Raw genomic sequence first — 25,065 nt, 5'->3', positions numbered from 1 at the left:
GACGCTAAAGATAAGTGTGTTGTTTTCCTTTATTGGCACCACCCAAAGTAAGGCATTAATGTAAGGCTGGATGCTGGAGCAAGAGAATGCTAGAGAGGAAGTTTGATATAAAGATCTTGGGTCTACATGTGTTGCTGCTGCTGCTTCAGCTTCCCAAACAATGTAAAGCAGATACCAGGAAGTGCCACGTGAATGACCCCCTCCCTGTTCCACATGAGTGGTATCAGCCCGGGAGCCTCATCATTGGTGGGATCACTTCTCACATCTCTTACCATTTCCATGAACTATCCTTCTATGGACTTCCTTCTCACGAGTTGTTCGAGGTTCCAAAGTAAGCACACACACCCCACCTTAATCTGCTTCATTTGAGCTTGGCTAGATCACACACTCAACCAGTTGCTCATACAAATAATAGGATATGATTTCATTTTCATTTTACTTTTATATACCTTCTTTTTACATTGCTGTACACAAGGTGGTTTACATGCCGGAAGAACACCAAAGTGTACAAGAAAGATCACACATGAAAATCTGATCCAATACAATTTAGTGACAATATAAAACTATCAAATAAAGTAGCAGTATAGATTAAAATAAACTTTCAAAATGTCAGTAAATAATAGTTAAACAGAATTTCACTCTCCATAAATATACAGTAATACTATTTCCGATGAAAAATAAGAGAAATACACAAAATAATGCAATACATTAAAAAATGTAAAAAAGATTGACTTGAGATACAAGGTAAATACATGCGCACACACACACACACACACACACACACACACACACACACACACACACACACATCACATTGTTCTCATTGCCATAGCCTGGAAAAAGCTATTGCTCAGCTGGATTCTGGGGGAGGCATTCAATTTATTCTTTTTAGGGATCTACCTATGAACTGCGCAGGATTGCACTGTTAATAGCATCAAATTTACACCTATCTATTAATATTCTGTTGTTAGCCACCCAGAGTGCCTGGGGCAACCTAGCCAAATAGGCAGGGTTTTATTATTATTACTTTGCTGAAAGAGCACTCAATCTCTCTCTACAGTGTGGTGCTAAAATTCTACCAGCACATCCTGGCCTTGGTGTTTGCCGTAAACGAGATCAATGGGAATCCCAGCATCCTGCCCAACGTCACCCTTGGGTTCCACATCTATGACAGCTACTACGATGCAAGGATGACTTATCAGACCACTATGGACCTGCTCTTCAAATTCAGAAGATTTGTCCCCAGTTACAAATGCAACACCCAGAAAAACCTCATAGCTGTCATTGGGGGACTTGGTTCTGATGTCTCCGTCCAAATGGCAGAACTCTTAAGCCTATACAAGTATCCACAGGTAGGATTTATCCTTGGATGAATGGGGGAGAGTCACTAATTACATTCTTCTCCAGGAATGCTGAGGTTCAGAATCAGCAGAGGAATGGATGTGAGAAATTCAAAATCTTCCCTAATGCTGAAGTTCCCCTGAAGTTTAGTGGTGCCATTTCCCATGTGTGTAACAGTTGCAATTCCTTTAAAAAAAAAAGGAAATGAAATTAATTGTGACTTCATTTTAAAAGGTGCTAGTCCTCAGACCATCTCATATACCAGTTAATAAATAATACACCCCCCAGGTAACATTTCAGCAATCTTTCAGAGAGTTTTGTCCTGCTCCCAAAGTTTCTCTTATCATCTACTACAGTCTTCTTAAGGAGCTTTTCCACTGCCCTGATAAACATTCCTGTTTTGCACAGGTCGACAGGCTCAGATGCGCCTCTTAAAATATTTGCATTTCCCCCATCAGTTCACTTATGGTTCCTTCACCTCTGAGCACAGTGACACAAGACAATTGCCTTCCTTTTACCGGATGGTCCCAAGTGAAGCAAACCAGTACATTGGGATCATTAGCTTGCTGAAGCATTTTGGATGGACCTGGGTTGGGCTGTTTGCTGTGGACGATGACAGTGGAGAACAATTCATACAGACCCTGGAGCCATTGCTTTCTCAGAATGGAATCTGTTCAGCCTTCACACAAAGGATCGCCAACCAACATGATTTAAATTTCAAAGCATTTTACATATCTGCTTCTATTATTTATCTAGCATTCTCAGAGAGCAAAGCCACTACCTTTGTCATCTATGGAGATTCTATGACCATTCTATGGGTGAATGCATATGTGCTCATGGGATTTCCTAGCTACAATGAAAGCACATCACTTGGAAAGGTGTGGGTTATGACAGCCCAGCTGGATTTTACATTAACAGGCGTTCAGAATGTATGGGATTTTCAATTGTTTGAAGGTGCCCTGTCCTTCACAATTCACTCTGATGAGATTCGGGGATTCAAGGAATTTCTTCAGATTGTAAAACCTGGCTGGAATCAAGAAGATGGGTTTCTCAAGGACTTCTGGGAGCAAGCATTTAATTGTTTATTTCCAGACCCCCAGGAGCTGATAGAGGTTGATGGAACCTGTACTGGAGAGGAGAAGTTGGAGAACCTTCTTGCGACTATATTTGAAATGCACATGACTGGCCACAGCTACAGTATTTATAATGCCATCTATGCTGTGGCCCATGCTTTGCAAGCCATAGAGTCATCTAGATACAAACACAGTCCAATGATGAGTGGCAAAAGTCTTCAAGATCTCCAGCCCTGGAAGGTAGTATATTCATAATGAAATAAACTCATTTACATGAAGCAAATAGAACAAAATCACACAGCTTCCAATTTTATTCTTTAAAATAATAATAATACTATGCCTTAAGTTTCTAGGGTGGGTTACTACATTAAAGCAATATTAAAAACAGTTTAAAACATGTTACAATAACCAACAGAAGGTGGGTCTTTTATATATATATATATATATATATATATATATATATATATATATATATATATGAATGAGGGAGGGAGGGAGAGAGAGATGGAGAGAGAGAGAGAGGGAGGGAGAGAGAGAGGGGAGAGAGAGAGAGAGAGAGAGAGAGAGAGAGAGAGAGAGAGAGAGAGAGAGAGAGAGAGAGAGCTTCATTTTACTGGCCTACAGGCAACTCATCACTGCCTCAGTGAATTTGTCCACCTGAAAATCCAACCTAAATCTTCTGATGAAAGCTTCTAGAGGTTTCATATAGATGTTAAATAGCACTTGGGGTGGGGGAGATGGAACCTTGAGTGACACAATTGGACAGTTTTCATGGTGTTGAACAGTACCCTTCCATGACAACTTTTTGGAAATGGCCCTGAAGGTAGAAACAGAACCAATGAAGTGCGGTGGACCCAACCGGAAGGATATTGTAATAACAGAGAAAGCCATCAAAAGCTCAAGGAGTATGAGCAGGATCACACTCCCCACATCTCTCTCTTCATAAATGCCTTCAATAAAGGATTTGATTGATTGTGATAGTTTTGGAAACATAATTCACTGAGCTTTATAGGAGTGACGGGGAGGCTCAACATTTCTTTCTATACTAAGAGGTTGAAACATTAAGCTGTAAATATTCAGGCTTCTTGCAACTATAAGGCTATATACCACGGACTTCCCTTCTATAATATGAGAGGCCCTTATCAGTATTGGCATACCATAGATTCTGGAAGACAGACTTTCTTAGGAAAACTTTTTCCTGAACATAACTTTTTGTTTTAACTGGTTTTTAACTATTTTGACTCCTTATTTTATTTCATATCTTAAAGTATCATGCTCTAAAGCATTAGTAGGTTTGTTATTGTACAATTATGTATTTATTTTATCATTATGAGTTGCCTAGAAGATTTCGGCAGAGAAGCAGAATATAAATTAATGAATAATACTATTTTTTTTAAAAAAGACTTGCATTCATATTTTGTATATTTTATATATTTGCATTTATGTTCTACTGTTTGTCAAAGGAACACAAGGTAATGTATCCAGTTGGTCCCTAGCCCCTGAGGTTGAACCCTGATCCCCCAAGGTCTTAGTCTGAGACTCTAACGTCAATACTGTATTGGTTCTCTTGCCTTAACTATAACCTATTAGAAAATCATAAGATGAAAATACATAAGCAATGTAATCAAGGAAAATTTTCCGTATATTGGCTCCAATAGGTTTTGATCCCATTCCTAACCATCCTTGTTCTTCTTCAACTAGCTGCACCCATTTCTTGAAGGCATTTTGTTCAATAACTCAGTTGGAGAAGCAATCTTTTTTCAAGGTAACAGGGAGAGGAGAGGTGGATTTGACATAACGAACATGGTCACTTTCCCAAACAAATCCTTCCAGAGAGCCAAAGTTGGAAGGGTGGATGCCAAGTTTCAGGAAGGCAAAGAGTTCATCATTAATACAGACCTAATTGTGTGGCACAGGAGTTTTAACCAGGTTTGGATTCTTGATATGCCTTCAGTTTATGCCTTCTGCCATGTTGGTTAATGATAAAAAAAAGATTATTGTCCCCCAAAGGATTGGTGTTCATAACACAGATCAGATGGATAATATTTTTTTAAAAAAAATTTTATTAGATTTTTCACTATCATATCATATCATATCATATCAATTATTCCAAATTATACAAATACATATCTATTAAACCAAATATTATACCAAATCATAAAATTTTTGACTTCCCATGCTTCAAAATCTGAGGGTTCTGAATAACGATAATTGCTGCCATTCTAATCCAAATTCCGAATTCTTTCCATCATTATAGTCCAATATAGTCCCGATCTTTCCCAACAGTTCTTTCTTGTTATTCTCTTCCCCTTGTCACAGCTTCTGAGATAAATACCGTATCAAGCGAGATTTAACACAAAGTCACTCTTCCTGTGTCGATTTTCTGTCCAGTCCAGCCTCCCCATAAATCCTTGCATTTCTTTTTCAAACTGGGATGTTTCCCAAGCCGCTCCAACAATCAAAACACAGGCAGACGCCATCTTGAAGATCCCATAAATCATGTCCCGGCTTCTGCTTAATAAATCCACCGGTTGCAGAATTGCAGTTTTTTCAGGCGAGGGTCAGCCAAACATAAACATTAACACTATTCTTGTGACAGACTTATGGCTCCCCCACCCTTTAACTGCTCCTCCGCTCTCCTCAGTCTCCAATTAAGCGGCCTGAATTAAAAGTGTGTCACAAGTCGTAAATCCACTTAGAACTGTCCGCAAAGTATTTTAACGAGCTCCAACAGTATGATATAACCAACTTTGAGAGGCTTTGGATCAGATGGATAATAATTAATGTCAATATGTACAGTACTGAAATGTCCTCTAGATGGGAAACATTCTTAAGAAAATGTCTAAATTAACAGCTTCTTCTGAGAAAAAAAAAATTGCTGTTGATGTTGCTGGGAGCTTTTCACCCTTTGGTAACCAAGCCACATTTACACCTCACATTTAAAGCAAAATTAGACCAATTTAATCTAAATGGCTTCCCCGTCAAAATCTTAAGTACCGAAGTTTGTTAAGGATGCTGAGAGTTTTTAGGAGAACCCCATTTTCCCTACTGAGCTACAATTCCCAGAGTTCCCTTGGAAGAGGGATTGGTTATTAAACCATTCTGAGAAGTGTAGTTCTAAAAAAAATAGACTGCAAAAATAATGCATTATATGCTCAGGACTGTTTTGGCACATTGTGGCATGCTTGTACTGAATGCACCATGTTCTGAATTCTTCCATGTTCATCATGTGCTTACAGAGAAAACACAGAGATTGTCAATTTCTCCCATTCTACTAATCTTTTCTTCCCCTTTATGGGCAGGTGATCCCTGTCTCTGTGTGCAGTGACTCCTGCCATTCTGGTTATCAGAAGAAAAAGAGGGAAGGAGTGAAGTTTTGCTGCTACAGTTGCGCCCTGTGTCCAGAAGGAAAGATTTCCACCCAGAAGGGTAGGTCTTTCTAGATCAGGCATCCCCAAACTTCGGCCCTCCAGATGTTTTGGACTACAATTCCCATCTTCCCCGACCACTGGTCCTGTTAGCTAGGGATCATGGGAGCTGTAGGCCAAAACATCTGGAGGGCCGCAGTTTGGGGATGCCTGTTCTAGATGCTTTCAGTCCATACATTTGATTATGAGTAGGAATGAGCTTTTTTTTGGGGGGGGAGCATTTTTAAAAAAGTTTAGACAATTTTTAATTGCACTTTCTGTTATTCTTCTTTTTATGGTTTTTAAAAATGTCCTCAAAAAGGTTTCCATCAATAAAATTATTACAAAAAACTTACTAGAACTTAATTGAATCAAACAAATAATAGCCGCCCAATATAGCCTCCCAACCTGTGATTATTTCCTCCATGCTGCTCAGTGTGACCACACACAACCCTCCCCATGGATCTCAGGGCTCAGGCTGGTTGATATGGGGAGAATCATTCTGAAAAAACGACTTAATGTAGTGACAATAGAGGGAGTAGCTCCAAGTACAGTTTCTGAATGCTGGGTGAGAGAGACTTGCCTGGCTTTTCACAGTTCAGCTAGTGGATTATTTGGATTATTTTATGTTGACTTGTTGTTCATGTTTGTTGAATGGCTTTTTAGTATTTATTTTAAAAATAAATGTTTTATATTATTATCTTATAGTTATAGTACAGGCGGAAGGGGCAGAACGGGAGTGCGCAGGGGTGGGGAATGGAAATGGTGCGAAATGGTTACTGCATGTATTTAATGTAAAACACTTGAAGCATTGCTTTAAAATTAAGTTGTGTGCACATTTCATATGCAGTTTTAGCACTGTGACGACCACTCTTTCTTGCTTCAGACATGGATGACTGTTCCAAATGCCCAGACGATCAGTATGCAAGCAAGGACAGAGATCGATGCACCGCAAAACTGACAATATTTCTGTCTTATGAGGAACCCCTAGGGATCAGTTTAGCCTTGGTTGCTATTTCTTCTTCCCTCATCACAGCCGTGGTGTTAGGAACTTTTATTAAGCACAAAGATACCCCCATAGTCAAAGCCAACAACCGGGACATCACCTACACTCTCCTGGTCTCCCTCCTGCTCTGCTTCCTCTCATCTTTACTTTTCATAGGAAGACCTCAGAAGTTGACTTGCTGTCTCCGACAATCTTCCTTTGGATTCATCTTCTCTGTAGCAGTTTCATGTGTATTGGCAAAAACCATCACTGTGGTCGTAGCTTTCATGGCCACCAAACCAGGGTCCAGCATGAGGAAGTGGGTGGGGAAAACATTGGCCAACTCCATTGTCCTTTTCTGCTCTTCGATTCAAGCAGGCATCTGTGTAGTGTGGCTAGCAACTTCTCCCCCACTCCCCAATTTGGACATGCAGTCAGTACCTGCACAGATCATATCAGAATGCAATGAAGGGTCTGTCATCATGTTTTATCTTGTTCTGGGCTACATGGGAGTTCTGGCCATCATCAGCTTCACCGTGGCTTTCCTGGCAAGGAAGTTGCCAGACAGTTTCAATGAAGCCAAATTCATCACCTTCAGCATGTTGATGTTTTGCAGTGTTTGGTTGTCATTTGTTCCAACCTACCTGAGCACCAAGGGAAAATACATGGTGGCTGTGGAGATCTTCTCCATCTTAGCTTCCAGTGCTGGGTTATTGGGCTGCATCTTTGCCCCAAAATGCTTCATCATAGTGCTGAGGCCTGACTTGAACAATAGAGAGCAACTAATAAGAAAAAAGTTTTAGTGACTTTTTCCTCCGCCACACTCTCATTATGTTGGTAGTATGAGTATTGGAGGTATTTATTCAACATAACTCTCCAGAAAAATTATGTTGCTTCTCCAATTCTGTTGCTAACTCCCGTCTGCAGCTAATTGCCAACAGCACCTGTCTGCTAACTTACTTAGCAGCATCTTGTCTGCAAATATAGCAGCAAAAATGTTCTCATTTTTGAAGAGAGGGGTTTGGGAGAGAGAGCCTTACCCTTGCATAGTGGAGCTAAGCACAATCATGATTGCTTGAGGGGTAAGGATTGCCTTTAGAAAAACTAGGCTTGGGATAGAATATGGATGGGGAGGAGTTGTTAGGTGAGAGGTGTGCTGGAAAGGAAAAGGAGAACAAAGATAGAAGCATTTTAGAAGTTTGGCTGAAGGGAAACTGGGAGAGAGATCTTGGGCTGCAGAGCTGCACTGCTATGGGGAACAAACGCCTCTTGAGATGACCATGCTGTAAGATCTGTAAATATGTGAATGACTCACCTTTCTGTTTATATATATATAAGTTTATTTTTGGGTTTTCAGATTTACAAACAACCACAAAGAGAACAAATTATACAATATCCATGAATCCCCATTTGACTTCCCTCCTCCTCTTCTGCAGGTCCTTACGTTAACTATTTCTCCTGCATCTTCTCTGTTAATCCAATTCTTTTAAATCTTCAATAAAACCATAGTCCAACTTTTAACTACAAGTATCATTCCCATTCCTACAAATGATTTTAATTGTTTACAATGACTTTTTAAAATAAATTATATATTTCCCCATTTCTTATTTAAATTTTGGTCTTCCTTATTCTTCCGGTCAGTTTTGCCATTTCTGCATAGTCCATCAATTTAATCTGCCATTCTTCCCTGGTAGGGACTGTGTTTTCTTTCCATCTCTGGGCTAATATATCCCCGATATTTGCCGAATTACCAACCACACTCTCAAAAGTCCCTTCTGGACTTCTACCTGCCTGGGCTCAGTCAGTTGAGCCATAGCAGAACCAGGCTGAAAATATTACAGTTGTGTTTTTTGGGGGGTGAATCAGCATTGCAGCATCCCTGAAAAGTGTTATTTCGGGGTCCTGGCTCCAGTGCTATAAGGCCATACAGAGGGCTGCGGGGAAACTCAAAATGTGTTTATTTAGAGCAAGGGCACCAAGCTGGTCATATACACAGGGTACAGGATACCCCCAAATTAATATTTTGGTCATTCAGGCACCTAACGTTCTGGGGCCACACAAAGGATTGTGGGTAATTGCACACTGTCAAAGGCAATGAGACTAAAATATAGAAAGGACACAATGCACCCTTAAAATATGGTTCAGTCCAGGACCTCACAATAACAGTTTTGTGGGGAATCCTAAAATAATCTTAAAGGAGGTAGGATTTTTCTTGAAATAAAGGTGTGCCCTTGCCACTTTTTCGCTTAACAAATTGAATCCTATATTCTTATTATTATGTCATCATATGGTAGAAAGCTTATACCATTCAAATATAATTAAAATGTTAAAAAATACCGTTGTTGAACACTGTTCCTTCCTGGAGTTCAATTCTTATGGGAATCTCTTTGCCACCTGCTACTTGTGCCACAAAGAACAGTGGAGACTTATTATCAGATCTGGAAAAGGAACTAACATATTTACGATGGGGAGGGTGGGGGAAGGAATGCTACTCGGGACCCAGATGCTAAAGCACTGATTATTGACCACTGGGATCATGGAAACCCTCATGACTTCTTCACCTGCCCAAAGGAAACTCGAAAACAATCGACAAGTAAGTCTGAAAATGATTATAAATACCCCCGTCTGTGCCATGTGCAGCTGAGAGTGGGGACAAGAGGTAGGTAGGGCTCTGTCATTTTTGTTTCAGAAGTGAAACTTCTTTATCTCAGCTTTATTCCAGTTTACATCAGCCAGACCTGAAATTTGAAAATATCTGCTAGTACTAAAGTCATGCATTTGTATCTCAATCAAACCCATGGCTGATCTATTTGAAGAAGTGTGCATGCACACGAAAGCTCATACCAAAATAAAAACTTAGTTGGTCTTTAAGGTGCTACTGAAGGAATTTTTTTTATTTTGTTTCGACTCAGACCAACACAGCTACCACCTGTAACTATTTCTCTTAAGGCAGATATTGGCAGAATTAGCTACAAACCAATGTAGTCTGTTATATCTGGCAGTTTCTGCTAAACAAAGGAGGGTCTCAGTCTAGAAGGAAGCTGTGCTGGTGGGATGCTGTGGCTTCTGGTGGTCCTACCTTTGCTACCTGCTATTTTGTACGAAGCGGATACTCTGGAGTGTCCCACAGCTGATCCCCACCCTGTCCCACATGAGTGGTTCCAGACAGGAGCTCTCTTCATTGGTGGAATTGCTTCTCAGGTAGTTTACCATCCACATGAATTTTCCTTCGAGGAAGATCCGAACCAGAATCTGTTTGATGTTCCAGAGTAAGGAATTGCTTCTTTTGCTCTGCATCTTCTAAAGCTGTTTAGATCGCACACACACATTATTTAAGCGACAGAATGCCCCCCCCCAAAATAAAGTGTAGGCACCCCAAAGCAATTTACAGACAAACACACAGATAACACCTGCGCACACTTGAAAACCAAGAGGAAAAATACATTAAAAAATCCCACCCACTTCTACAAGGCCACAGGCATGGCTATAGAGGAAAGTTTTTGCCTGGTGCCTAGAAATATAGTCATTTACTTGAGCTGAATAATACTTTTATTAGTGACGTTAATGCAAAATACAATTTCTTACAATCTGAGGTGCAAATCACCAACATTGTGATATAATAGTACCAATTATCCTTGATAGACAATTGTTGTTTAGTCGTTTAGTCATGTCCGACTCTTTGTGACCCCATGGACCAGAGCACGCCAGGCACTCCTGTCTTCCACTGCCTCCCGCAGTTTGGTCAAACTCATGTTCGTAGCTTCGAGAACACTGTCCAACCATCTTGTCCTCTGTCGTCCCCTTCTCCTAGTGCCCTCAATCTTTCCCAACATCAGGGTCTTTTCCAGGGAGTCTTATTTTCTCATGAGGTGGCCAAAGTATTGGAGCCTCAGCTTCATGATCTGTCCTTTGATAGACAAAGGGATGACTAAATTCTACCTCTATATGCAGAATGCTGACAAAATTCTACCAGCACATCCTTGCCTTGGCATTTGCTGTGAACGAAATCAACGAGAACCCTAAGTTCCTACCCAATGTCACACTTGGATTCCATATTTATGATAGCTACTACGATGCAAGGATGACTTATCGTACCACTTTGGATGTGCTCTTCAAATCAGATAAATTTGTTCCCAATTACCAGTGTGACAGATACAAAAACCTCATGGCTATCATTGGCGGACTTGGCTCCGATACCTCCAACTTAATGGCAGATATTATAGGCTTCTATAAGGTTCCACAGGTAGGAGTTCTCTCATTATCTTTGAGTTTGTGTGTGAGAGTGATTCTTTCATATGCCAAACTTGATTTTGTAGTTCAAAAGGAGTGAATTCACAAAAGCAGTTATTCCAGGTAACATCAACCCTTATACGTAATCTAAGGTATTTTATTTATTATTCCATTATTATTATTTTATTTATTATTCCATTAGTATTTTATTTATTATTTCCATTAGTATTTATCATTTTTATTTATTTATTTATTTATTTATTTATTTATTTGAGTTGTTGGGGTATTTTAATCCTGCCTTTAAAAAATAGTGCTGCCTTTAGATATTTTTTTTCTTTTAAACTGGTTTCAAAGAATGTGTTTGTTTAAATATTGTAAGTCACTTTTAATTACCTTGATAGGAAAGCAACCAAAAAGTAATAATAATAATAATAATAATAATAATAATAATAATAAGTTATATGTTCTTGGGAAAATTGCACCAGAAGTGTTATCTTTAGCTCTAGGCTCCCAAAGATGGTTTTTAAAGAAATAATAGTTGTATAATCGGGAGCATAAAGTCACTCCAAACAGTTCCCTACAATATCCCTACATTTTTTTTCCAGCTCACATATGGCTCATTTGCCCCACAAGAGAATCATATCACTCAAAGGCCATCCTTTTTTCATCTGGTTCCAAATGAAACCCAGCTGTATATGGGTATTATCCGGTTACTCCAATATTTCAAATGGACATGGGTTGGGCTTCTTCTAGTTGATAATAGCAGTGGCGAACATTTCTTGCAGATGCTGGAGCGATTGTTTTCCCAGTATCGGATCTGTTCAGCATTCATAGAAAGATTACCGCAAGTAGCTCACTGGGATAACTTGGAGGAACTTGGTACTATAGCCAGAAATGTTTGTTTATATTACAAGGATGAGAAAGTGATTACATTTATTATATATGGAGAATCATTGATGATAGCATGGCTGAGAACTATTATATTTATACGAGACACTGGAAACGAGGAGAACACATCACTCAGAAAGGTGTGGATTATGACAACCCAGGTAGATTTACTATTAACTGGCCATCAAATGGGCTGGGGTCTCCAGATGTTTCAAGGTGCAATTTCCTTTGCAATCCACTCCAAAGAGATTGTGGGGTTTAGAGAATTTATTCAGACCATAAAACCTTACGGGCCCCAGACAGACGGTTTTCTGAAGGACTTTTGGGAGGAAGCTTTTGACTGTGTATTTCCTAACCCCAATGTGGCAATGGATGTTGACCAAACATGTACTGGGGAGGAGAGGCTGGAGAGTCTTTCTGGGCCACACTTTGAGCTCCTCATGACTGGCCACAGTTATAGTATCTATAATGGCGTTTATGCTGTAGCCCATTCTTTGCATGTTATGGGCTTGTCTCGATCCAAGCAGAGAGCCAATGAGAAAGGTTTCAGTATTGATCTTCAAGATGTTCAGCCTTGGCAGGTAATTTCCCTACAATGAAGTATTTTTATTTCAGTAAACAAATTAGTAGAAGGTGAGACTATATTCAGCTTTCTCCTGCAACGGTCTCTGAGGAAATGGAGTTGGGCATCTTATTTGTAGAAAGCATTTTATAGTTTTACATTTCTTTAAGCATCAGAAGTATGAATATACAAAGCAGGATGAATTCCCATAATCCATGACATTTAGTCATGCTGAATTCATGGTGAGAATTGTAGTCCAACAACTTTAGAAGTCACAATCTGACATAAGACGAACTCTCCAATTTATTTACATGCCACATTCTTTTTTTACTCCTTCTCTCTTAGCTCCATCACTTTCTTCATGGGACTTCCTTTAACAACTCAGCTGGGGAAACCATTTCTTTTAATGACGAATGGGAAATGGGAGGCGGCTTTGACATCATAAACATGGTCATATTTCCAAATAACTCTTTCCAGAGAGTGAAAGTTGGTTGGATTGACCCAGGTGTTCCTGAAGGAGAAGAACTCATAATTCATGAAGATATAATTGTTTGGCACAGTGGTTTCAACCAGGTATGGATTCTGGCATGGCTGGATGAAGACATGGGCTGAAGGAGCTGCAGTCAATGGCATTATAGCCTAGGGCTGCCTTGCTGCTTGTCCGGGCAGTATTCTGCCTGGAGAAAATAAGGCAGCACTGGCTCCAAATCCCCGGGGATTACAATTCTCACCATGCATCCAGCATTTGTTTTGCCAATCACCCCAATTGATTGAAACAAAAATAACATTCTTGGTAATACATTCATTTCTATAGTCAACACTCTACCTAAGTGAAAGTTTCATTCTGACCGGAATTTGCAAACTTCTTTTAATATCTTCCCAGGTTTTTAACTCATTATCGTCATAAAGATTTTAATTATTTGCTGTTAACCTAGATCATTGACCTTCCTTTCAATTTTTAGACCTGACACATTTGTAATTCATTTTTTCCTCTCATCATTCTTTTTTTTTTTAACCAAGATTTTGGTTTTGTATTTACAGTGGTACCTCGGGTTACAAACACTCCAGGTTACAAACTCCGCTAACTCAGTAGTACCTCTAGTTAAGAACTTTACCTCAAGATGAGAACAGAAATTGTGTGTCGGCAGCGCGGCAGCAGCAGGAGGCCCCATTAGCTAAAGTGGTACCTCAGGTTCAGAATAAGTTTCAGGTTAAGAATGGACCTGCGGAACGAATTAAGTTCTTAACCAGAGAACTTTGGGGGCTCTTAGAGAGCATTCTCCAACACCACAGGACACTTCAGACCCCGGATTTTCTTTTCGGGCTTTTTAGAGAAGGTGAATTGCCTGTGCTCCCTTCCCACCCCCTCGCAGAAATTGGGTCACTCAGGATGAGTGATCCCTGCCATCCACCATAGCCTGCAGCAGACCTGGAAGTCCCTAAACGATGACTGAAATCTTTGACTCAGCTCTGATCACAGAGATAACTGTATAACAGGCATCCCCAACTGCGGCCCTCCATCATGGCCTACAACTCCCATGATTCCTAGCTAACAGGACCAGTGGTCAGGGGTGATGGGAATTGTAGTCCAAAACATCTACATCAGTTTGGGAATGCCTGCTGTATATCAACACATCCATTGCCTGGAGAAAGAATTCCTTGGTTCATATTGAATTATTTTTTTCATTTTCTTTCTTTCCTTTTGGTTTCCCTAGTGATTGGTATGTGTGTGGGCATTGCCATTCAAATGGAGTGTGTGGGGGACTTACTTGCCCCTCCCATTTTTTATTCAAGTTGGCACCCTTGATTTGTATTGTCGGAGGTGTATTCCTGAATGCCCGATAGAGTGTCACTATGTCCTTAGAATATCTGAGGTTTAGGCCAAGATCGACAACTGAAGTATCTCTCTTTCTATTTTAATCTCCCTTTGTAACACCTTTCATGGTTATTGATAGGTGATGCCCATTTCGTTGTGCAATGACTACTGCACCCTGGTAACCAGAAGAAAAGGAAGGAAGGGGAGAAATTTTGCTGCTATGATTGCACTCCATGTCCAGAAACGAAGATTTCCAATCAGCTGGGTAGGTTATGTAGTACCCCAATGTTTCCATTACACAGGGCAAATTGAAAGAGTTGTGTCAGATGACTATTTAAAAGTAAAAACCTCTCTATATAAATAGGAACATTTCTCCATCCTTTCTGAACATTTGAAAGCAATATTCCATTCACTGGGAGCAGAAATCTGCAAATTCGCAGAGCCTGCAAATTCTTTATACAGTCATACCTCTTGTTGCGTTTGCTTCACGTTGCAGCTTTTCGGGTTGCGAACGCGGCAAACCTGGAAGGGTATACTTCTGGGTTTCACCGCGCACTTGCAGAAGCGTTTTGCACGCTTCGCGCATGCACAGAAGTATTCTGCACGCTTCGCACATGCACAGAAGCGCTCTATTGCGCTACGCGCTTGCGCAGAAGCGCCACTCTAGTTGCGGACTTTTCGGGGTGCAAACGGCACCCTGGAACAGATCATGTCCGCAACTAGAGGTATCACTGTAGTTTGAGTGGAAAGCAAAAAGTGTTATAAAAAAGGTGTTCCCCATTGATTGCAATCATGGTGCCCTATATAGAATGGCATATAGTGCCATGTTGTACACAATTTCAGAATGAATATGTGAATTTTTAAGAAATAAAAAATAATGCTTATGAATACTCTTACTTAATTTCATATTTCAATGTGCACAAGTATAATGCTGAATCTAAATCAATTATAAGTTTTTGTTTTTTGGCAACAGAAAACTGGGTGCAATTTACATAAATAGGAGCCCCGCCAGTGTGTGTTAAGGCTGCTCAAGTGTCATTAAACGCACAAGATTCTGTGAGTGCATTTTTTTTTAGAGGAAGCATGTCTTTAATCCTTTTCAAATGTTTATGACAACCACAGATATGGCTACTCTTTCTAAAAGGACCAAGACTGAGAAATTTCAGAATGATAGTGGCAGTGGTCTTTCTGAAAGGGCAGATTGCCCCATTCTGGAATGGATACAGGAGGGGGGTTAAAAACCACAGCATAGATCCTCGAGAAAGACTGGGGTGGGTGAGGCCAGCAAGGAAAGTACCAGATTTCTTGGTAGATAACCTCTTCTCATTGACAGAAAGCAGGCATATCTGAGGCCAGGGGTGGGAGTCTTGTTAGAATAAATCTGTGGCAAGCCCCTGGAGACCCCTCTCTCTTTCCCCTCCACAGACACTCCAAGTTGCTCTATTTTCCAGGGACAGTCCCAGATTTACAGAAACTGTCCCGGTTTCTGATTTGTTCCCGGAATGTCCCAGTTTTCCTCAGGATGTCCCTATTTTCATCAGAGAAATGTTAGAGGGTTTAGAGCAGGCATCCACAAACTTCAGCCCGCCAGATGTTTTGGATTACAATTCCCATCTTCTCCAACCACTGGTCCTGTTAGCTAGGGATCATGAGAGTTGTAGGCCAAAACATCTGGAGGGCCAAAGTTTGGCGTTGCCTGGTATAGAGTTATGTGAGCCCTGAGCCAAGGAGATAAGTAACTGTACAACCTTTAGAAGACATCTAAAGACATCTATAGGGAAGCAGTTTTTTTAAAAACGCTTAATATTTTATCATGTTTTTATATATGTTGGAAGCCATCTACATATATGGCTGAGGCAACACAGTCAGATTGGTGGGATTAAAATATTATTATTATTATTATTATTATTATTATTATTATTATTGAATGTCCCTATCTTCATTGGAGAAATGTTGGAGAGTATGCCTGTGGCATAGTCCTCCAAGGCCTGAGGCAAGTGTATGGAGTAGCCCTTCCCCTCTGCACAGCCTGGTAATAAGATATCTCTATATTCTCTTGCATAGTGGAAGGCATAGCTGCCAAGTATCCCGTGGGAAACCCCCAGATTTTAATCCGTTTCCCTCTGTTCTCCCAAATGGAGAAAAATCCCGGAAATCCCCCGGATTCCCTACCTGCCAGGGAGCCTCCATTTTGGGTGCTGCTTTGCCCATGTGTGGGCACCGGAAATAGGGCAGAGCAGCACCAGAAGTCGCTTCTACGCATGCCCGGCGGCCATCTTGGACCACCCGGCGAACACCAAGATGGCCGCCGGGCATGCATAGAAGCAACTTCCGGTTCCGCTCTGCCCTATTTCCGGTGCCCACACATGGTCAGAGAGGCCCCGGAAGTTGCTTCTACGCAACTTCCAGTGCCACGCCGCGGCTGATCCCGCATTTTTCAGCAGGAGACTTGGCAGGTATGGTGGAAGGGGACCAGAAAAGTGTCAAAGGTCTCAAGGAAAGACTTGCGTGGGGAAAATGTCACTGCTCAAGGAAGGAACATATTACTCCAAGGTTTCCTCTTTTGAAAATATGCAGCATTACTTAAAAAACCAACAATGAATCTACAGAATGATTTAAGACATTGAAGAGTCACTGGGCTGCCTCAAGATGTCATCTTAACAGCATAGTGGAATTTAGGATTGTGAATACTTCACCTGAATCACTTCATTTGACTTGTGATTTAGAAAGTACACAGAGCTTGTGCGCACTCCAGATAAGCAGAAATGAGACAATGTGAATTTGTGTGACTACTGTCACACTCGAAACCATCAAGCAGAGGTTATACATGTTGTAACTGATATATAATGGGTAGAGTGGAGAACAGTTCATAGGCAACAAATACTGATATGAGAAATTTCCAATTTTTTTAGATATGGATGACTGTTTCACATGCCCAGAAGATCAATTTCCAAGTAAGGAGAAAGATGAATGTTTGCCTAAAATCATAAACTTTCTTTCTTATGAAGAACCTTTAGGAATCACTTTAGCTTTCATTGCTGTTTCTCTTTCCATTAATGCAGCCTTGGTGTTAGCAATTTTCATTAAGCACAGGGATACCCCCATTGTCAAAGCCAACAACCGAGGCCTCACCTATACCCTCCTCATCTCCCTCCTGCTCTGCTTCCTCTCTTCGTTGTTTTTCCTTGGAAAACCTGGACAAGTGACCTGCCTTCTCCGACAAACAGTGTTTGGCATCATCTTCTCAGTGGCTGTTTCTTGTGTATTGGCCAAAACCATCACTGTAGTGATAGCTTTCATGGCCACAAAGCCAGGATCCAGCATGAGGAAGTGGATGGGGAAAAGACAGGGACATTCTGTTGTTCTTTCCTGTTCCCTCATTCAAGCAAGTATTTGTACCTTGTGGTTGGCAACCTCTCCCCCTTTCCCTGATTTAGACATGCATTCAGTAACAGGAGAAATCATTGTGCAATGTAATGAAGGGTCAGTCGCCATGTTTTACTGTGTCTTGGGTTACACGGGCTTCTTGGCCTTTTCCAGCTTCACTGTGGCATTCCTAGCCCGCAAGTTACCTGATAGTTTTAATGAAGCCAAGTTCATTACATTCAGCATGTTGGTCTTTTGCAGTGTGTGGTTGTCCTTTGTTCCAACCTACCTGAGCACAAGAGGGAAATACATGGTGGCTGTGGAGATCTTCTCCATCTTAGCCTCCAGTGCTGGGTTACTGGGCTGCATCTTTGCCCCTAAATGCTACATCATTGTGTTTAGGCCCCAACAGAACAAGAGAGAACAACTAATTAGGAGAATATTTTAAGAATCCACCTTGTTTATTTCTTCTACTCTACAGTGTACATTGGTAAGGTATATGTTTTAGGAGTTCAGAGATTAATATAGCATTAATTATGGTTTGATGAGTAGGTGAGGGGCTTGCCTAAAAAAACATCCCAGAAAAAGGTATATTATGTATTGCCAGCAGCTGACTTTTATGCAATGGATTGGGTTTTTTCCTTTTACATTGGCTGCTGTGGAGATTTTCTCCACCTTAACTTCCAGGCTGGTTACTGGGCTGCCTTTTTGCCCCTAAGTGCTATATCATTTTGTTCAGGCCCCAGCTGAACAACAGAGAACAACTAATAAGAAGAAAAGTTTAAAGAATCTGACCTTTCTTCTTCTACTATATAGCAATATAGTAGAATATATTCATTTATTTATTGTAACATTATTTTTAGTTTAATTAGCAGGTGAGGGGCTTGCCTCAAAACATCCCACTAAAAGCACGTTGTCAGAAACTAACTTTTGCACAATGGTTGAGCTCTCTCTTTCTACACTGACTGTTGCCAAGATCCTTGCAAAATGGTTTGCACGAATTGCTCTGAATTGTTCTCATTATTATTTATTGTGCTGCTTTCATTTTATTGCTTTTATTTATTTATTTATTAAGCTGACCTCATTTGCACTATACGTTTAAAGCTGTATCATAGCACTTTAAACATTCACAGTTTTCCCCCAAAGAATTCTTGCAGCTGCCAAAGTATATAATTTACATAATGGTCCCCCCCCCCATGTGCTGGAATTTCTTTGTTTCTGCATTCCAAAATCTTATTGATTCAATTACATTCCAGTCATAATAACAATCCCTTATACAATAGGGTCACCAGGCGTCCCCGTTTCCCAGGGACAGTCCCCAGATTTACAACTCTATTTAGTAGGAAGTTGAAAAGTGTCCCCGGATTCATTGGAAAAAATCTGGTAACCTTATTATACAACAGCTGCAATATCCATAACTTCTATTCGTGTTGACACATTAAATAATTTATGAAATTACAAGTGAGGATCTTGAACTATATCCTTGTTCTTCCTGTGTGTGACATTTATTCCGTCTGTGGTGTTTCTTCTTCCTGTGGCTTTCCACAGAACATTAAAAAGAGAATTAAACATCAAACATTAAAAACCTCCCTAAACACGGCTGCCTTTAGATGTCTTCTAAAAGTCGGATAGTTGTTTATTTCCTTGACATCTGATGGGAGGGTGTTCCACAGGGCGCCACTTCCAAGAATGCCCTCTGCCTGGTTCCAAACTTTGTTCGGCATAAAACAGGACCTGTTTAAAATGTTTTGTTTTGTTTTGTTTTAATAAAGCAGGTTCTCCCCATAGAGGAGAACATGGGTTGCGGAAGGGTTAACAAGACATCCCAGGGTTGGAGAGGCGGGTCAGTTTGGATGGCCACATGTGTGATTGGTGGGTGTGCTGTTGCTGGTGAAATTTGCATGTAGCAAATGATTGACAGCCTTACCCTATATATGCTTAGCGAGCAGCTTTCAGTTCCACTTTTGCTGCTCGCAACGAATCTCCCGCCCACCCTCCTCTAATTTTAGGCGTTCTTACATTGGCCTTGCTGCGCCTCTCATGGGGTCGCCTGTTTTGGATCAGGGGCCTGGTAGGAATTTTGCCACTTGGCTGTTTGGCTGGTGCCAGGTGGTTTTTGCCTACTACGCTGCAATAAGTCACAACTTGTAAGGTTGGCGGTTAGACATTGGTTCAAATTGGATGGTGGAGGGGTACGGATTTTGGTTGGGCCTGCCCCTCATGGTTTCTGCTGCCTTTAGGGGCATTCCTTTAAAGGAATCCTGGGGCTCTACATGTTTGTCCGTTTATCCCTGTTAGGGGCCAGGTCCAGGCATGAGCCTCGGGGAGCATCTGAGGGATGAGGTCAAGGGTGTGGGCCCTGCCCCGATCTCTCTCAGAGGGTGCTTACCTACTGGTGCCCCTACTAGGCTAGTGGGAGTCATATCTGTCCCAGGCGGAGGACAGATGGCAAGAACCAATGCCTAAGCAACCACTCACATTCAGTTGTATTTAGATAAATTTGTGGCCAAATTAATGCCAAAAACCTCAAACTTAAATGTCGTGTGATGTGTGAGTTATTGGGGGGATGTCTTGGTACCTCGGCATGCAATCCTTCAAGCCACAACAGTCTCTGCCACATCTTCCATTCTCCAAAGGAACACAGACCCTGGGTGAGTGCCTGGGCCCCCATGGGCTCTTCCCACTGTTTGGCAGAGAGGGGGCAGGCACCCAACTTTTGTAACAATACTCTTTGGCATGCTCAGTGAAAGACTGGCAGATGGTTGCCTGCTCTTGGAACCTTGGCACGCAAAAACAAACTTGTGTATCAACAAAGAAACACCACCCATTAAGCAAGGTGTGTGTGTGTGTGTGTGTGTGTGTGTGTGTGTGTGTGTGTGTGTGGTTTTGTCAGGTTGCCAGGTCACAAGGCACAAGCTGAATGGGTTTAGAATCCAGCCTAAGTCCTTCCTCTCTGGTTCCACCCTCACAACACTCCTTTTGGGGAACTTACGGGGGCCTCAACTCAGCCAGCTGGGCTCCAGCTGAACAGGGATGAGCAAGTCTTTAATTGAGCTGGGGTTGGGTACTTAATACTGGTTGAGCTGAGAATCAGATGGCTGAGCTGGAGAACTGTGCCATCCTATATTGCCTGTTCCTGTATGTCTTGCCATTGGATTGCACCCTCCCCCCCATAAAATTACAGGTCTATACCAGGTACAGCTGGTTTTTCAGGTTGTTCAGAGCTTTCTACATTAACGGCAAGACCTTGAATATGATCTTGTAGCTGATTGACAGCCGATGCCCTTTGTTAGAGTCGCTTCAAACGAAATCCCTGAAGTAGAAAGGAATTTGCTCTCCACCACAAGAGTGAGTTGCAAAGCTTTACTGGAATCAGTCATAAAACAGTTACAAATAAATGTTAAAAATACAAAAAATAACACATTGCTCTCAATCAAGCAAACAATGTGGTCCAATCTTCTTTTGGCCCTTAATACAGTTCATTAATCACCTCTCTGGTCCCAGGGAGAGATCCTAAGCAACTTCCTTGTTCATCATTGCTGAGCTGAGCATCTACTGCTGCTGCTGGCTCTATCTCCTGACTTAGATCCTCAGTTCTTAGGTTTCAACTCAAGCTTCAAGACATCTCTGCTTAGGTTTCCAGGATGAGTAAACAATAAATCTGAATCCTCAAATGGAAACACCCAGTCTTTTCCTCGACACATTTGCTACATACAAACCTGATGCAAGCTTCTCTACATAGCATTTTAAAGGCAATGCATACAAACATTGCTTTTTATGCTTATTAAACTTTTGCCTTTAACACAGTTAACTCAGCACATATGTCATATTTGTGCATTGGCGTGATCACAGCATTCTGCATCATCTGCAGCTTCTGGAACAATCCCAAGGGAAGTCCCACTTACACCACATTCTAGGGTTGCCATATTTCATGAATTTGGGGGATAGGAATCACCCCAAAAGCTTTTGGGATGTCCACCTCAAACCCGTGGAGCCTTTTGTTTGGGCAAAGATTGTCCAGACTACCTTGGGCTGGGCTGGGCAGACTCAGGGAGGCTTGAATTGTTATTTGGGCTGAATTCAAAACTCGGGTGGAGTTGGGACTTGGGTAGAAACCTAATGAGGCAGCAGGAGTCTTTCATTTAATGATCATCCTGTATATACTTGTAAATATAAAACTATATATCACATCAACCCCACAGCCTTTGGTGACTTTCATGATAAGGTAGCCAAACCAAACATAGGTGCTGATGCATGAAATCTCTTCTCACATGAAATTAGGGTGCACATAACAATATGATCCAGAAATTCCTTATGTTATACTGAAGACAAAGCAAAAATAGGCCTGAGGTATAGCTGCCAGCTACAGCCTGCAAAAAAGGGGTATTGAGGAAATAGAGAATCCATCTTTCATAAGCTAAAGCAGGGGTAGGCAACCTCAGGCCCGTGGGCTGGATGCGGCCCAATCGCCTTCTCAATCCGGCCCACGGACAGTCCAGGAATCAGTGTGTTTTTACATGAGTAGAATAAGTCCTTTTATTTAAAATGCATCTCTGGGTTATTTGTGGGTCCTGCCTGGTGTTTTTACATGAGTAGAATGTGTGCTTTTATTTAAAATGCATCTCTGGGTTATTTGTGGGGCATAGGAATGAGTTCGTTTTCCCCCTCCCCCCCAAAAAATAAAGTCCGGCCCACCACATGGTCTGAGGGACGGTGGACCGGCCCACGGCTGAAAAGGGTTGCTGACCCCTGAGCGAAAGGTTCCCTCTCATTTCTTCCCATGTCGTAGCTCTCCTGTTATTTTTCACTGGGATCATTGTGAAGCCATCTTCTAGCAATTGTCCAGCGAGGGAGTAAAGGAGTGGAAAAATATGTTTACTGATGCCATACAGGGACCAGACTTTGCCCAAGTAATTACTCCTGCAATTACCTCAAATAATTGATTCTCCATGACAACTTCAAGCAGTTTCTCCCAATCTGAATGTGGTTATATGCCTTGAAATTGTGCTAATCATCTGATCAAATCAGCGCAGAGCTGTTCCCCTCAAGGCTTGTTAACGGACATGTGTTAAAGTCTTATATTTATGAAGCTTATTGGCGGAGTTGGCAGTCTTGTAATGCTTAAATTGATGCCAGTTAGAAGGAAGCCGATGACCACCTGGAGAGATGGCTGCCTTGGTGGTGGTGTTGCTACTTTTGTTATCACACATGGTGTGCAAGGCAAATACCATGACCTGCCCTATAAGCGATGCCCTCCCAGTGCCTCATGAGTGGTATCAACCCGAAGGTTTCATCATTGGTGGGATTACTTCTCAAATCCTTTTTCTTTCCTACAAAGTGTCCTTCCAGGTTCACCCTTCTGAGGAACAAGGCTTTGACGTTCCAATGTAAGAGATTCCCTCCCTGCCTCCTGGTGCCATGTGAGCTTGGAAACCTCTGAATCTTAATACAGTAATTACAATTATGAAAGGGCATAAATGGTGTTCTTGTTTATGACTAGCTCCCGTCACAAGAACATGGGGAGACCATGTTCCTGATCACGACTAGAGCAGTTACAAGGACCATCTACTCCAGTATCCTGTTCCCATAGCAGCCAAACAGATGCCTGAGATGATAAACTGTGAATGTTTAAAGCCTTGATAAAATGAAGGCTGTGGTGGACTCTCCTTCATTAGAGGTTTTTAACCAGAGCTTGGGTGGCCATCTGTTAGGGATTCTTTAGTTGAGATTCCTGCATCGCAGGGGGTTGGAGTAGATGTCCCATTGTGCCCCTTCCAAGTACAATTCTATGAGTTTGTGAAATACAATGAGGTAGGTAGCCGTGTTGGTCTGAGGCAGTCAAAACAAAATAAAAAAATCCTTCCACTAGCACCTTAGAGACCAACTAAGCTTGTCATATGTATGAGCTTCTTCAGATACACAGAGATGGGAGAAATTAGTAGGAAGCTAAAAATGTTCAAAAGGTTGTCACTGTGAACACTGATGAAAAGGCAAACGCGTGTAATGAGAGCAAATTAAAGAAAGCTTGGGTTTAAAACAGAGGTGGCTGTGGCTGTCGGGACTTCGGGCAGAATGGGAATAAAGAAAAGTTATCAAAACAAGCAGTGCTGTTAAAAAGAAGTGGGTATTATCATATGGTATACAGTTGCTTAGCAAAGTGCTTTTGTGTAATCTTCTAACTGGGAAATAAACTCAGCATGGTAAGGGACAGTTGTTAAGGACTATACAGGGTGTTTGCTGATACTAACCCAAATTGTACCAAAGTGGAACATACAAAGTAAAAAGATAAATTTAGGGAAACACTGGATGGAACACACGTCCAACTGAAATGGATACCGATTTCTCCATCTCCTCCCCTTGTTTGCAGCCACTGTGATTGTTTTTCTTCTTTAATATAATGATGGTCAAGCTCATTGCATTTGTGCTGGGGTCTAGCACTGTGATAAAATATTTTGAACTCTCTGTAGAATTTAGTTGTGAGAGAACTTATGGTTTTCTTTGCAGAATGGTGACAAAGTTCTATCAGCATGCCCTGGCCTTGGTGTTTTCTATAAAAATGATAAATGAGAATCCCAAGCTCTTGCCCAATGCCACACTTGGATTCCACATCTACGACAGTTACTACATTGAGAGGATGACCTATCGTACCGTTCTGGACCTGCTCTTCAAATCACATACATTTTCCCCCAACTATGCATGTGGCATACAGAAAAACCTAGTAGCCATTATTGGGGGCCTTGCCTCTGATATCTCCTTTCATATGGCCGACATCGTAAGTCTCTACAAGATCCCACAGGTAAGATCCTTGCACAATGAACTGGGTCATTCACACAATCAAGCATGCCATACATGCTTTTTTGATATTTTTTTGATTTTCATGGAGTATTATTGATTTTCATGGAGTATTTTATTGATATTCATGGAGAGATTGTGTAGCTGACACAGATGGAGAAATATGACTGTTTAGAAAATAAAATTATAATGTTTGAAAAACCAAATAATATGGAGACTGACTTCATACAGCTGAGGGACACATTATGTGGAAGATGGCATTCTCCCACTTATCTCCCCTTTATAGGCCTTTTATGAGTGCCTTTTACTAATACACTCAATTTGGTTTTAGGTTCTCTCTGCAGTGAATGTATATGCTACAATTGTTATAACATTTTTTTTATTACCGTTTCTCGTCTTTTTATCTTTCTATGTCATTCATTGGCCAATATAGATACTATGAATAAAATAAATGAGCAGGAAATTCCCTGGGGGTGACTGGCAGATTTTCATTCTGTGTTTCCTGGGCATTTCATCATACTCCCAAATCTGAAGCAGAGGGTTGAACAAACACATTTCAACCAGAGCTGGAAATATAGATTATTATCTTACTTCCCCAAATCTTG

General features: G+C 41.2%; 2 protein-coding genes across 2 annotated transcripts; both read left to right on the top strand.

The window, feature by feature from the left end:
• Positions 1-86: 86 nt before the first annotated feature.
• LOC132593021 (vomeronasal type-2 receptor 26-like) lies at positions 87-7,609 on the top strand. The gene is made up of 5 exons (XM_060281386.1): positions 87-331; positions 1,061-1,352; positions 4,116-4,343; positions 5,717-5,843; positions 6,708-7,609. The coding sequence occupies exons 1-5, from the start codon at positions 87-89 to the stop codon at positions 7,607-7,609; spliced, it is 1,794 nt and encodes a 597-aa protein (XP_060137369.1).
• Positions 7,610-14,479: 6,870 nt separating this feature from the next.
• On the top strand, positions 14,480-18,116 carry LOC132593020 (vomeronasal type-2 receptor 26-like). Its single transcript, XM_060281385.1, has 2 exons — positions 14,480-14,567; positions 17,215-18,116. The coding sequence occupies exon 2, from the start codon at positions 17,217-17,219 to the stop codon at positions 18,114-18,116; it is 900 nt and encodes a 299-aa protein (XP_060137368.1). The 5' UTR covers positions 14,480-14,567; positions 17,215-17,216.
• The last annotated feature ends 6,949 nt before the right edge of the window (positions 18,117-25,065 follow it).

The sequence above is a fragment of the Zootoca vivipara genome, chromosome 13, assembly GCF_963506605.1.
Source record: "Zootoca vivipara chromosome 13, rZooViv1.1, whole genome shotgun sequence".
Taxonomy (NCBI): domain Eukaryota; kingdom Metazoa; phylum Chordata; class Lepidosauria; order Squamata; family Lacertidae; genus Zootoca; species Zootoca vivipara.
The sequence above is the reverse complement of the archived record's forward strand: the minus strand, read 5'-3'. Positions and strand labels throughout refer to the sequence as shown.